This window comes from Pinus tabuliformis, chromosome 7 (assembly GCF_031772625.1).
Source record: "Pinus tabuliformis cultivar Carrire ecotype Pingquan chromosome 7, CPIR1, whole genome shotgun sequence".
In the NCBI taxonomy this organism is placed as follows: domain Eukaryota; kingdom Viridiplantae; phylum Streptophyta; class Pinopsida; order Pinales; family Pinaceae; genus Pinus; species Pinus tabuliformis.
Window position 1 is genome coordinate 1,605,261,593 of NC_142293.1, and position 13,501 is coordinate 1,605,275,093.

Sequence of the window (13,501 nt, forward strand, 5' to 3'; positions counted from 1 at the left end):
CTCTCGGGGCTTTGTGTCAGCCTCTGGAGCCTCTATGTCTCACACGATGGCCCTCTGTAGCTCTTCACAGCTCCTGGCTGCCTCTGCGTGGCCTCTAGCTGGCTCTGCTTCAACCTCTCTTAGCTTTTGCGCTGATCCTCTTGGTACTAACTCTGCCTCTCTGCTATGTATTCATTGCCCCTCAGCTGCAACTCAGATCACTCACTCAATTTCCTCAGCAAACCCTGCCCCAAAAAATCGAGTTCTTGATCTCTCTCGGTGTATTCTCCAACTGACCCTCAAGCCTCCTCTTATACTTTTCTCGTTGGTCCATCACGACTGAGATTAAATCTCTAATCAACGGCTAATATTAGATTTGGCTTGATCCATGACTTTTGGACCATTCTAACTCAGTTTTATATTAATTCACATTAATATTTTATTTTTCCTAAGTTTAGACTTAGGAACTCCATTAAAAATATTAATTATTTTAATATCTCTCAAATTGGTTAGATTCTGCCCAAACCATTTTTGGGTCTTGGAGATCTCATGTGCTATAGCCCAAACCATTTTTGGGTTTTGGAGATCTCATGTGCTATCCCCTCTCCACCAATTTTTGTGGCTAGAGCACATCTAATGCTACCCCAAATCAACATAGAATGCCTCTTGAAATTCATGCTAGAGAGGCCTAATTGACAGGAGTTGTTTCTATGAATTTATTAAAACTAGTTGTCTAGCTTCTGCTCAATCTTTCTCTAGAAGCCATCTCTAGTTTGCCTTTAAATAATGGGATGGCTTGAGGAGGAAGCCCAGGTATTTTAGGCCTCTCCTGATATCCACAGGTTGTAAGGAGAATAGCAATTCAATCCTTTCTTGTTCCTATTCAGATAGACTCCATTGAAATGTTTGTGATTTGTAACCATCCCAGTTGCCAATGAGAAATTGAGAACACACCATGTTTCATACGTTTCCATCCAAGAAGATCAGGATGTCATCCACAAAGAGATGTGTGAAGAAGCAGTTTTGACTTATAGAGATATCTCTAATATTATTCTTGGATTTTGCATCCTTTATCAGTCTACTAAGCCCTTCAGTTACCAATAAAAAAGGCAGCGCAGAAAGGGGACACCCATGACGAAGGCCCCTTTTTGCAGTGAAGAGGGGCATGTCTGCCCCATTGATAAGAAGGGCAAAAGAAGTAGAATTGATGCACTTCATGACCTGGGAAACAATGGAATGATAGAAACCTAAATGGATAAGCAGATGTTGAGATATAACTAGCTTACTTTGTCTAAAGCCTTAGAGAGGTCTACCTTGTATACTACAGCTTTTGGATGGCCCAGCTGAATAGAATGAAGTACTCTCGGGCCAAACCAATGGCCTGATGGATTTAGTGCCCTTTGAAGAACCCAAACTGTTCAGAGGATATATTTTCAGAGAAAGTGTCCTTGATACGAACAGCAATAAGTTCAGAAATAATTTTGTAAATGGGGTTGCAAAGGGATATTGGCCTGAAATGTTCAAGTGATGAAGGGGAGTCATTTTTTGGGTTGTCGGCTATGACGGTTGAGTTGAAGGGAGCAACAATCTGACCTGAAGTCCTGGAGAATTTGACAACCTTTAGAAGATCTTGACCAATTCTTCTTTCGTGACCTCTGCCATAAGCTGATCATTTCCTTCCTGATCAATGAATCTGGCAAAAGCACTTGCTACATTGAGGATATGATCTATATTGGCTCTTCTATTTTCCTTAAAATTGGATTTGAAGTGATTCGAGCCTTCCTCTCCTAAGTCTCAAAAGGAAGTGGCAGGTGAGCCATCCTAGTGATATCCCAGATGGTATTTACAGGCTTCCTATGATTTGCAAAGGGATAATTTGGAATTGTCGTTCCTAGCCTGTAACCAAATAGCTTGGCTTTTCATCCTACAGTTTTTCTCCTATTCAAGAAGGTTGGAATTGTCGTCCCTAGCCTATAACCAAATAGCTTGGCTTTTCATCCTACATTTCTTCTCCTATTCAAGAAGGTTCTTCCTTCTGTTGTCTTCCAGAGACTTAAGCTGATCTCTAATCAAGTTGGACATGGGACCTTCCATATCCTTATCCAAAATTTCCTTGATTTTAAACTCCACTTCTGCCAGTAATTGTGTCCTCTCTTTTTTTCCTTGCCCAAGAGATAATGGCTGCTTCAGAATGTTTTAAATTTTCCTGCAATTGTAAGGCAGGGGAGGCTCTCTCATTCAGATTGTTTGGTCTCCAGCCTTACTTTATCTCTTTTATTCAGATAACGCGCAATTTTTTTTTTCCTTGAAACTGAATATGATAAGATAATCTTTACCCATTTACTCGATAATACCTCTATAGTACTGGGCTGTAGATCTAGCTCCTTTCAGCACAATGATGACTTTATGTATTTCTTAGAAGAAAAAACAACTTATTTTCTGATTGTGTAAAGTTTTAGACTTAACTGCCTATTTGATTATGCTGCGTTGAGTACTTGTAGGGCATTTCTTTCTTATAGCTTTTGATTGTGCGGTAGATACTTTAAAAAGTCCAAATTTGCAACCACATCAAAGGTTGAATGTAACTGAATGGCTTTTGAAATTGAAGCAGGAACAGCTGATGATCTTCCTCCTCATTCAAGTCGAATGCAAAGAGGAGGACGAGTATCTGGAAATGGCAAGTCTGCAGTACAGGAAATTCAGTTTGGAAGACAACACAATGATATGGAATCTAAGATTCATTTTCTTGAGAGGGAGGCCTACAGTGCTGTTTTGCGGGCTTTTAACTCACAGTCTGATGTAATTACCTGGGTATTCATCTATACTCATTCTTGTTCATCAGTTATGCTGAATGGCATTCAAGAGATGTGACCTTAGGTTTACAATGTTTGCAAATAAATTGAGTCAATTGCATGGTTGTGAAGTTTTGCTTGTTTGGTTAAAGAAATTATTTTTAGTGGCTGTGAAAATGTCACTTTGAACTTTATTCAAGGTATTCATTTGGGAGTATGGATGGTATATTTTGTATCGATCAAGTATTTCAGTTCAGGAATTTTCTTCGAGATGTGGATTATGTGGCTTTGTAGATAAATATTATTAACTTTGCAACCACTATTGGATCTGTTTTAAATAAGTCATGATTCCGTCAAATTGTCTTATCAGGGTAAAGAGACATTAATGACCGAATTAAGGAAAGAACTAAGGGTTTCTGATGCGGAGCACAGGGAACTTCTAGGGAAAGTTAATGCAGACAGTGTACTTAGACAAATAAGGTCTGAGGTTTGGTTGTTATTTGTTGTTATCTCATCAAGATCTTGACAACATTTTTTCCCCTTTCTTTGGCGATTTTTAATGCATTACTTTGAAGTGTCAACAGACAATGGAGAGAGTCAGGCTTTCACCAACCAGGATTTACATCCAATGCTGTACCTCCTTCCGGTCCTACACACAGTCCCACTGTTTCAGTATCACAAAAGAAGCAAAAGACTACACATGTAATGTCAAGTATGCATTTACAGCCTCCACCAAATCGCCATCAGTCACCAGCTCCGTCATCATCAGTCCCATTTGCAGCGACATCGAAGCAGGGAGATCCTCTGGGAGTTCGAGGCAGGAAATCCAAAGTAGTGAGAAAATTGTGTTTTCTGCTTTTAAATATTTTTTGATCTCTCTAAGCTATATTTGCAGGATCATTTCTGAATATTTCTACTTTAGAATGGCTTATGATGACAAGAAAGATAAGTTTTTTGTTTTTAAATTTGCAGCAGAATACTCCTAATATGGATCGAATTTCTTGTCAGGATCACTCGCTGCTGGTTGTGCCTACAGTAGTGAAACGTCGACCTGTTCCAACATCAGTTCCAGCATCTGGGATGGAACAAAATGTACATAAAAGACCACTGGGGAGGCCACCTGGAAAAAGTCATTCTGCAGTAGTAGCCAATGTTGATTCTTTGATAGGTCGAAAAGTGATGACGAGGTGGCCCCAGGACAATAATTTCTACGAGGCTATTATCACAGATTATAATCCTGAAATGGTACTAGCCCTATGCTTATCTGTGTGCGCACTACTTTTGAAAGCTCTATTTTTCACAAATATGAATTGTGTTCTGCTTTGTTCTTTGTTTCATGAACTTGAATTGTGTTCTGTTTACTCACAGAGCAATATCACGTTCTTTATCTATAAGATGAGAGACCTATTCCTTTCTTAAATCATGACTAAAAAGCGTACACATTAATGTCAGCAAGTTCTTGGAAAACAATAAATTTATAGTATTTCTTTATCTTTTCCAGATAAATTTATATTATAGTCTCAGAATTATTACAGTTAAGTGCCTGGAAATATGTTGGAGTGATGATGATAGGGCTTCTGTCAAAATGGGAGAGCATCATAACTAAAACTCCTATGAAAATACCTTTCTTGTTTAACCCCTCACGTTCGTGTTATTACAATCTGATTATGGCAACATTATATGTGCCATGACATGATAAGTCCTCCTGACTTTGGCAGCCTTGTACATGCTATGAAATAATGAAAAGGCATGCAAACCATGACCCAAGCATATAAACAAACAAACATATACATATATATATATATATATATATATATATATATATATATATATATCCCTGATTGTCTCTCGCTGCAATAATGTTACTCATCCGCCTCTTCACCTGTTAGGTGTGGTATCTGGTTGATCTGGTCCACAAGGAGGATGAAGTTCTCTTGGAGCATTCTCTATTCTTCCGAAGCAACTATAATTGTTTTCATAATGTATTATCTCGACATATTCATGTCTGCTTCCCTTTCATAACCTCACTCGTTGCTTTTTTATTTTCATCTTTCTAATCAATGTAATATTTGTAATTTTTTAAGGTTACTTTAAAGAGATGGGTTTGTATAATTTTGCTTCCTTTGCTGCAATAATGCTACTCACCTGCCTCTTCACCTGTTAGGTGTGGGCTCTGGTCTATCTGGTCCACAAGGAGGATGAAGTTCTCTTGGAGCACTTTCTGTTCTTCCTAAGCAACTATAATCGTTTTCATAATGTATTACCTCGACATATTCATGTCCGCTTCCCTTTCATAACCTCACTCGTTGCTTTATTATTTTCATCTTTCTAATCAATGTAATATACCTAATTTTTTAAGGTTACTTTAAAGAGATTGGGTTGTATATTTTTGCTTCCTTCAGTCAATCTGATCTTTATTTTTGAGGTTAGTATGTCTTCGACTCGTTAAAAACTTTTCGATGATATAAATTTCTTTCCAATCTGAGTCTAGGACACCAAGTTAAGCTCCCTTGAAGATCTAGTAATTGGTGCCATGTCAGCATGATTGTATTGCTGACATGTGATATTTGATGGGACAACCCAAGTCACCATGAGGTTGGTGCTTTGTTGACAGCAAGCTGCTAAACCCTGCCATATCATCAGCTATATCTAATATAAGTGCTTTTATAAATATTTAATTAAGATTATGAATAATTAACTATTGCAATATATTTGTTTATATATTACATACTATAAATATGTATATTATTAAGATTTCATGTATTATATGTAGTTTTAATATTCATTCATTTATGTAAACCCATGTTTTGAATCCTCCAATCATTAAATGTGCTGCATGCCTCGACATCATACCAATTAAACTCATCATGTCGCACGCTTTGGTACATCCAAGTGAAATCGACAACAGAGAAGGCATATCGGGACTTTTATTTGGAGATGGGATATTTTCCGCAAAAGTTTTGAAACAATGGATTGACCCCAAACCGCTCAAAGGGCATATGGTGCTCCACCATTGGTGATGGGATCTTTACGATCCGACCAAAATTGCTTGGCCAAAGTCTTGATACCATTTTTGGTGACTAGATGGTTTTCCCTTGTCTTTCCACATCATTCCATCATTCATCTTGCTCGACATCTCATTGGCGTGCTCCAAGTTGAGTTGTCACAAAAATTCCAATAACCAAATCAAATGAGACCAACAAGACCTCTAGACAACAACAAATCTTTCTCCAATCCACCAAGAAGATTGATCAATCTATTGTCAGGTTCTCCATGAATCAACACAAGACAACTCTTTCAAAGAAAATCAACAAGGGTTTTGACCCTCTCTACAACTCCTGAACTTCGGCCTGCAATGGCTTGTCCCTGTAGTAACCCTAGCTCGCATGTGTGATAGAAAAACACAGATGATTTTTTATTTATTATTATTTATTATTTTTAATTTAATTTTTTTTTTTTTGGACAAGTGTCTCTCATTCCTTTTCTCTAGCATTTTAATTTATTTTAGCCAGAAATTTTAATTAATTGACTCATGAGGGGATTATTTATTTTTCCAACCCTCTAATATTTAGCCGTGGTATCTAACTATGAGGGACCATGCACTTTTTATTTATTTACATGAAATATTACATTTCTAACCCGTGAAGGGGGAACACCCGTTCCATATAGATCCTCAATAATTACCCACTTTGCGACACAAAATATGATCTAGTAGACTAAGTGACTTGTAATAAAATAATCTAACCAAATAGTTGGAATTATTTCCAAATCACTTTTACAGAGACTCAATAAATAACACTAGGACTCATTTAAAATCTTGACAACAAAATCCACTCTAGCTTTTGGGTGAGGCTGGAGGGAAAAACTCTGCCGATCATCCGTGTTTAGAAACACATATGAATTTTGGGTGAGGCTAGAGGGAAAAACTCTGCCGATCATCTGTGTTTAGAAACACATATGAATTGGTGATACTAAAAACCTCCTAGGATAGAAATCATCATCAGAAAAATAAATTTACCGAGGTTGTTACATACATTTGTCTTACTAGGATCATTTAGATTACAAAATGCAGAATGGGTTTACAAAATTCCAGTGTACATATAGCTGATAATGGTGAACTTGTGGATCATCTGAGTGCTCGGACATGATGGAAATCCATGCACGAAAAGATGTATAGCTATGGGGTAGTTGATATGGAGTGGTCAACAGTGAACACTACCAAAAATTATATCATCAATGTAAACAACAACAACCAAAAGATTCTCATTATCAAATTTTATTTATAAATTGCTATCAGTTGTTCCTCTCTTGATGCCTTGCTGCTGTAGATACTTGTCTAGTTTGGAGTACCATGCCTTTGGAGCTTGCTTCAGTCCATATAGTGTCTTTTTCAATTTGCATACATCAGCGGGATTGTTTGATAGTTGATAGCCTTCATGTTGTTCTTTATACACTTCTTTTTCAAGTTCTCCATTCAAGAACGCTAAATTCACATCCATATGACATACTTTGAAATTCTTATGACACGAAAAGGCTAAGAACATTCTGATTGCTTCTAATTTTGCTAAAGAAGCAAACATTTCTTCAAAATCCAATCCCCCTACTTCAGCATAACTTTTGCATACTAATCTGGCTTTGTTTCTGATCATTTGTCCATCTTCATTTAATTTGTTCTTGAAAACCCATTTTGTACCTATAATCTTTTTACCTATTGGTCTTGGAGTCAATTCCCAAGTCTAATTCTTCTCTATTTGATCCAACTCCTCATTCATGGCATTTATCCAATATTTATCTTGGCTTGCTTGAGAATTTTTTTTGGGTTCGATCATGGAAAACATGGCAATTTGTGCCCTGACTAGAAGTGCCTACTAGTTTTCTTCTTTTCTGAACTCCTACTTATTACCAAGAATTTGATTTTCAGTATGTTCTTTTGTACATACCTTGAAGAAGATTTTGAATGAGTGTATTCTGCCTCTGTTTCTTCCTCTTTTATTGATTGTTCAAGCTGTTCTTTCTCCTCTTCACTAACGGTCTGACCAGGTGGATTAATGAATCTTGTCTGCTTGCTTTTGAAAGGTAATTCCTCATCAACTTTTACATCAATACAATCAACTATTTTGTGTAACCTTTTATTGTAGCATCTGTAGCCCTTGCTCTTTGTTGAATAACCTAAGAATATTCCTTCATCAGCTCTAGCATCAAACTTACCCAATTTTTCATCATTATTTTTTATGTAACATTTGCTGCCAAAAACTTTGAAGTGTTTTATTGATGTTGGTTTTCCATGCCACAATTCGTAAGGTGTCTTGTCACTATTCAGCCTGAGATGTGCTTTGTTCAAAATATGGACTGTTATATGTATAACTTCAGCCCAATATGTCAGTGGTAGATTTCTTTCATTCATCATTGCTCTTGCCATTTGTTGCACTGATATGTTTTGCCTTTCAGCTACTCCATTTTGTTGAGGCGTGTTTGCAGTTGTAAATTGTCTCTTTATGCTATTTTCTTCACAAAAGTCCTCAAACTCATTTGAAGCAAATTCTCCATTGTCTGACCTTACACACTTTATTTTGCAACCTGTTTGATTCTTAGCTAGAGATTTGAAGATTTTGAACTTTTCAAATGCTTCTGATTTCTCCCTTAAAAAATGCAACCTAGGTAAGTTTGGTGTAATCATCAATAATCAACATGAATCACCAACTGGAGCCTCTGATCTTGATGGTCCACATAAATCTGTATGAACTAATTGTAATGTTTTTCTGGTGGATAAATGCTCTTTTGTTTTGAAAGACACTCGAATTTGCTTTCCCATTTGACATGTCTTGCAAATTGTATTGTTTGGCTTGGTAATTTTTGGTAAATCTCTTATTGCTTCCTTTTTGCCGAGCATTAAAATATGATTGAAATTAGGTGCCCCAATCTTCTGTGCCATCTACAAAAGGAACATCATTGAACTTTACCTGGAGCGTCATTACCAAAAGTGACATTTCTTGATTTATTTTCATTTAGTGTTAAGAACTTACTTTTATCACCGTTCATATGCCTGGAGCATCCACTATCCACATACTAGTGGCTATTTTGATTTTGAGCAGATAAAACATGGCCACATTTGGCTTTTTTTTCTTCCAAAACTTGGCTTCTTCTTGCATTTGCTTATCGTGAGATGTTGATTTGAAGTTTCTGACTCTTCACTTAGTTGCTTTGTGACCAAAGATATGATAGGTAAAACCAATGTTGCACGAAGCGGGGACATATTTTGGAAGCGAATCCGTGGAAGCGTCATTTTCCAAAAATCTAGGAAGCAAAGTGTCTAGGAAGCGTCTACATATATATATATATATATATTTATATTTTTTTGCATTTATGTTAAAAAAATCCAAAATACCAAATTAGTTGTAGAAGACATGAAAACATTCATATTTTTACATAAATCAAGATAGATATGGCATCCATTGTAGATCAATGATTAATTATTCCAACAGCAACCATCTAGATGCATCAACTATCTAGAATCTAGATTCCTCTTCTCTTGTCTAGCCTTTGCCTCTACCTCGATTCTGTTGGGATATTACTCAACATTGCCCAATTTTGATCAAACGACCTAATCCAAGCCTTATATTATGGTATAGAAAGCTTAACATGCCTGATCAATGATTTTCACTTGAGTGGAGGGTACATTTTTGCTAAGGCCATGACAAAGGAGTTCAACAATCAACAACACCAACACTAGGGTACATATAGGGCTCAGTGCTCTTGATTAAATGCCAATCACATGTTCTCATACATGATATAATCCAGTGAAACGCCACAATCACATTGACGCTAAAAATTGTTATGTCTGCCGAATTTTGAATGAGATACGAAATTCTAATTTTTCCATATGAACTCTGATGAGGTTGGAACTACTCTCAAACATCTCGAGTCATTTCATGGTAATGTTAAAAATTTAAGTAAAAGTGGGATGAAAATGAAAGATAAAAGAGAGCATGTAGGAAGTGTTTAGTGAGCATTAAGGGGCATGTTGGGAGTATTCAAAAAGAATAGTTCCTCACATAACAGTTTGAAATTTCAAAAAAAAAAACCCCGCGGAACTGGTCCATCTTCTCTCGGATCTGCGGCGGGTACACGCCAAAACCTCCACGGATCCACAGAGGATCCTTTCTGGATTCGCAGATCGGGGAGCTGGAATAGCGGATTGGGCCCCCTCGGATCCATTTTTCTAGGAATTGCCAAAAAATGGCGGAACTGCCGATCCGATTTTCAGATCCACGGTTCCGCTGGAGGATTGGTGGCGGATCCGTATGGGACGCGGTTTCGCCTCCTGGTCCTTTGGGGGGTGAGGACGGTTCCTGCAACATAGGTTAAAACATTCAATAGCATCGAATAAGGGAGCAAAAGGATTGCTGTCCCTGCAATTATTTCTACATGAATCTACAAATTTGTTATTTCTATTTGACTGATAATAATCACTTCTTTGGTTTTTTGTCTGATTTTTTCTTCTGCAGTTCACAGCCTTGTGACCAAATTTTTTGCGGAAATAACAATAGTCATAGAAGAATCTTCTGTACCTGGGAGTTGATTGCCTTTGCGAGTATTATCTCCTGGGCGTTTGATGACATTGGCTTTGAGGAATGCAGGGCTTTTGATGATTTGTTGTCTCATTACGAATTTTCTTCGCTGCAGCTGAGTGTTGCTGTCGATTTGCTGCTGCTGATTTTTCACCTATTCAATGTGTTTTCTGTTGTAAATCTTTATAGGGTCTTGCTGAGATGCATTACTGTCATTTTTAACCCAAGCTAGTCTTTATTATAGGGGATCTTTGAGCATTAAGAATTTCATCTAACTTTTGAGATCCTTTAATTTACTTTAGATTCTGATTTAGTTGAGCCTGTGTTTCTCCAATTCGTTTCTTAGTGTGACTACCACTTCATCCAATTTTTCAGATTCTTTGCTTTTCTCTTGCTGCCACAATAAAATGTCTTCAACCCTCTTTGCTTCTTCCAATTCTACTTTTACCAGAAGAAGTCTTTCAGATTTGGGTTCTTCTTTTACATAATAGTTCTTTTTGTTTCTTATTCTTTTTCTTTAGTCTATCAATTTCTTCTAAGGCATTTATTAATTCATCTTCTAGGTATACTTCACTTTCATCTTCACTTAATTCACATTCATTATGTCCTTCATTTTGGATTTCTAAGGCCATAAGCATGAAATCACTAACCCCCTCATAATTGGAAGATCGTTCATGATTATCTTTAGAAGCACTACTATCTTCTTCAGTATAGAAGTTTTTCTTTTTGAAGTTCTCCTTCTTAGTTGTCTTATATTTATTCTTTTCTTTGCTATCTAAATTTATTTTCCTTTTTGAATGGACATTTAGATGCATAGTGGCCTATTCTTCCACAATTAAAATATTTGAAGGGCAACTTACCATTATACTTGCCAGTTCCTTTCTTCAGTCTTCTGACAATCTTAGCCTCTTCTTCATCAGATCTAGAACTTGAGTATTCTTGGTCATCTTTATGTTTTCTATCTGCTTTAAATGCTACTTCCCTTGATGTGGATTTGCCTTTAGCAATTCTCATTTCATAGTCTGTTAGAGATCTAAGTAATTGAACCATTGTTAAAGTTTCAATATTAGAAATTTCCTCAATAACTGACTCTTTAGGATTAAATTTGGCAGGAAGAGACGTCAACACCTTCTGAAAAATTGTGGACTCCTTTATCTTTTCATCTAGTCCTTTTGTGGTATTTATGATTTCATCAAATCTAAGAAATAATTCTGCCACATCCTCATCCTCATTCATTTTTAATGACTCAAACCATATTCTATAGACTTGTAGCTTGACCCTTTTTATTTTTCCATCACCTTCATAGTTGGTCTATAATTTGTCTCATATTTCTCTCACAGTCTTACAATGCATAACTTTAACAAACTCTGATTCAGACAATCCATTGAGGATTGCATTCATTGCTTTGGCATTAAATGAGAATTCAAACTTGTCTTCTTTATCAATTATTGCAGGTGGTTCTTCATAGCCATTTTCCACTGCAACCCAAACATCTTGCACCAAGGGACATTAGTTATGTCCTCATTCTCACTTTTCAGAAGGTATAACTTGTACCATTGAAAAGAGGAGCTTTATTGGTAGAACATCCTTCTTGGCTGTCGATGTATCAGGTTTAGATCTTCCTTCCAGTTGTTAGACTGATGCTGAAGGAACCTGCTTTGATACCAATTGTTTGAAACTAAGAAAACACTGAGGTGAGGGGGGATGAATCAGTATTTTAAAGCTTTTAACAATATTTGACCAATTTTAACAACGAGCAGAGTTATTTTAAATATTAAACAATTAACCATGAAGTCAATGCACAATAATACCATCAACATCACACACATAAACAACACATAGAGACACCATATATACGTCGAAACCCATAAAGGGAGAGAACCGCCAATCTTTTTGTTTTGATGTAAATGCAAGCTCTAACATCTTTTTACATATATTATGTAGGCACCAACCATGGCCGTCACCATGTTTTTAATTCCTTGAGCACCAAATCAATAAATTCCATTGTCTTGGCTCCTCTGTGATAGAACCATGGGTTGTGACCTTGTTTTTTACTTCAGGGGCTAAAGGTGTTCGTTTGAGTTTGGGGTTCTTTCCTTTTGTATCCCGAACACTTCATAGACCCGAATAATCAAACTGGGTCCCATGCTGGTTTAGGGTTCGGGACCCTTTCCCCTGCACACTTTCAATATTTGTCCAAATGCCTAAAGGCCCTATCGTCCCTATGCCTTGTTTTGAGCCCACTATAACAACCCGAAGGTCCGAACTACCATTTTTTGTAAAAATTTAACACGAAAGCCCCCATGAATCTATTGTCCTTGTCACTAACAATGGTCTTAGGAAGACCATGTAATCAGAAGACCTCCCGAAAGAACATCTCGACCATCTGAGAGGTTGAAGATCTCGATGAGATGGCGAAGAAATGGGCGAACTTGGTCAATCTGTCGAGCACAACGTAAATACATTCTCGCCCCTGTGCAGTTGGAAGCCCCGTGATAAAATCCATGGACACGCTCTCTCACTTCCTTTCCGGAATGGGGAGTGACTGTAGTAAACCTGCGGGATGTGACAACTCCACCTTGTTCCTCTGACAGTCTATGCACTCCTACACGTGCCTTAGTACATCTTCCTTGAGTCCCCACCATGAGAACCTCTCCTTGATGGCACGATGTCTTGAGGAACCCAGGGTGTCTTGCTAGAGGGGAATCATGGGCTGCCTGCATAATCCTCTCAAGCTGAGATCTTGGCACCAATTATATTATGTCCTCGTAGTAGATCATGTCATCCATCACATGAAACATGTCATCCTTGTGTGTGCCATCCAATAGCTCACAAGCCTGCCTGTCTTTGAAGTACTCAACCAAAAGTTGAGTCTTCCCTCATGAGTAACGTCCATCAAAGAGGACCCTTTCCCTTGCACACTTTCAATATTCGTCCAAATGCTCAAAGGCCCTATGGGCCCTATGCCCTGTTTCGAGCCCACTATAACAACCCAAAGGCTTGAACTTCCATTTTTCGTAAAAATTTAACACAAAAATTCTCCAAAACATGTCCTCCTTGCACAAACTCCAAAGCCCTACCACATCATAATATTGTCGTCATGCTAACGTCATTTGGGCCACGTGTTACTTGGACTTGGCCCACCTAGACACCCAAAAACGC

The 13,501-nt window shown here is 37.5% G+C and overlaps 1 protein-coding gene across 4 annotated transcripts in view; it reads left to right on the forward strand.

The window, feature by feature from the left end:
• LOC149254284 (protein EMSY-LIKE 3-like) overlaps positions 1–13,501 on the forward strand; it is a 96,659-nt gene that overhangs the window by 19,208 nt on the left and 63,950 nt on the right. For 2 of the 4 annotated variants that reach the window (XM_089460123.1, XM_089460120.1), the window contains exons 2-5: positions 2,588–2,790; positions 3,142–3,251; positions 3,356–3,605; positions 3,780–4,016. In XM_089460123.1, the coding sequence (XP_089316249.1) occupies positions 2,588–2,790; positions 3,142–3,251; positions 3,356–3,605; positions 3,780–4,016 (800 nt within the window). The remainder of the gene's footprint in view (positions 1–2,587; positions 2,791–3,141; positions 3,252–3,355; positions 3,606–3,779; positions 4,017–13,501) is intronic. The other 2 variants (XM_089460121.1, XM_089460122.1) reach the window with 2 other exon arrangements.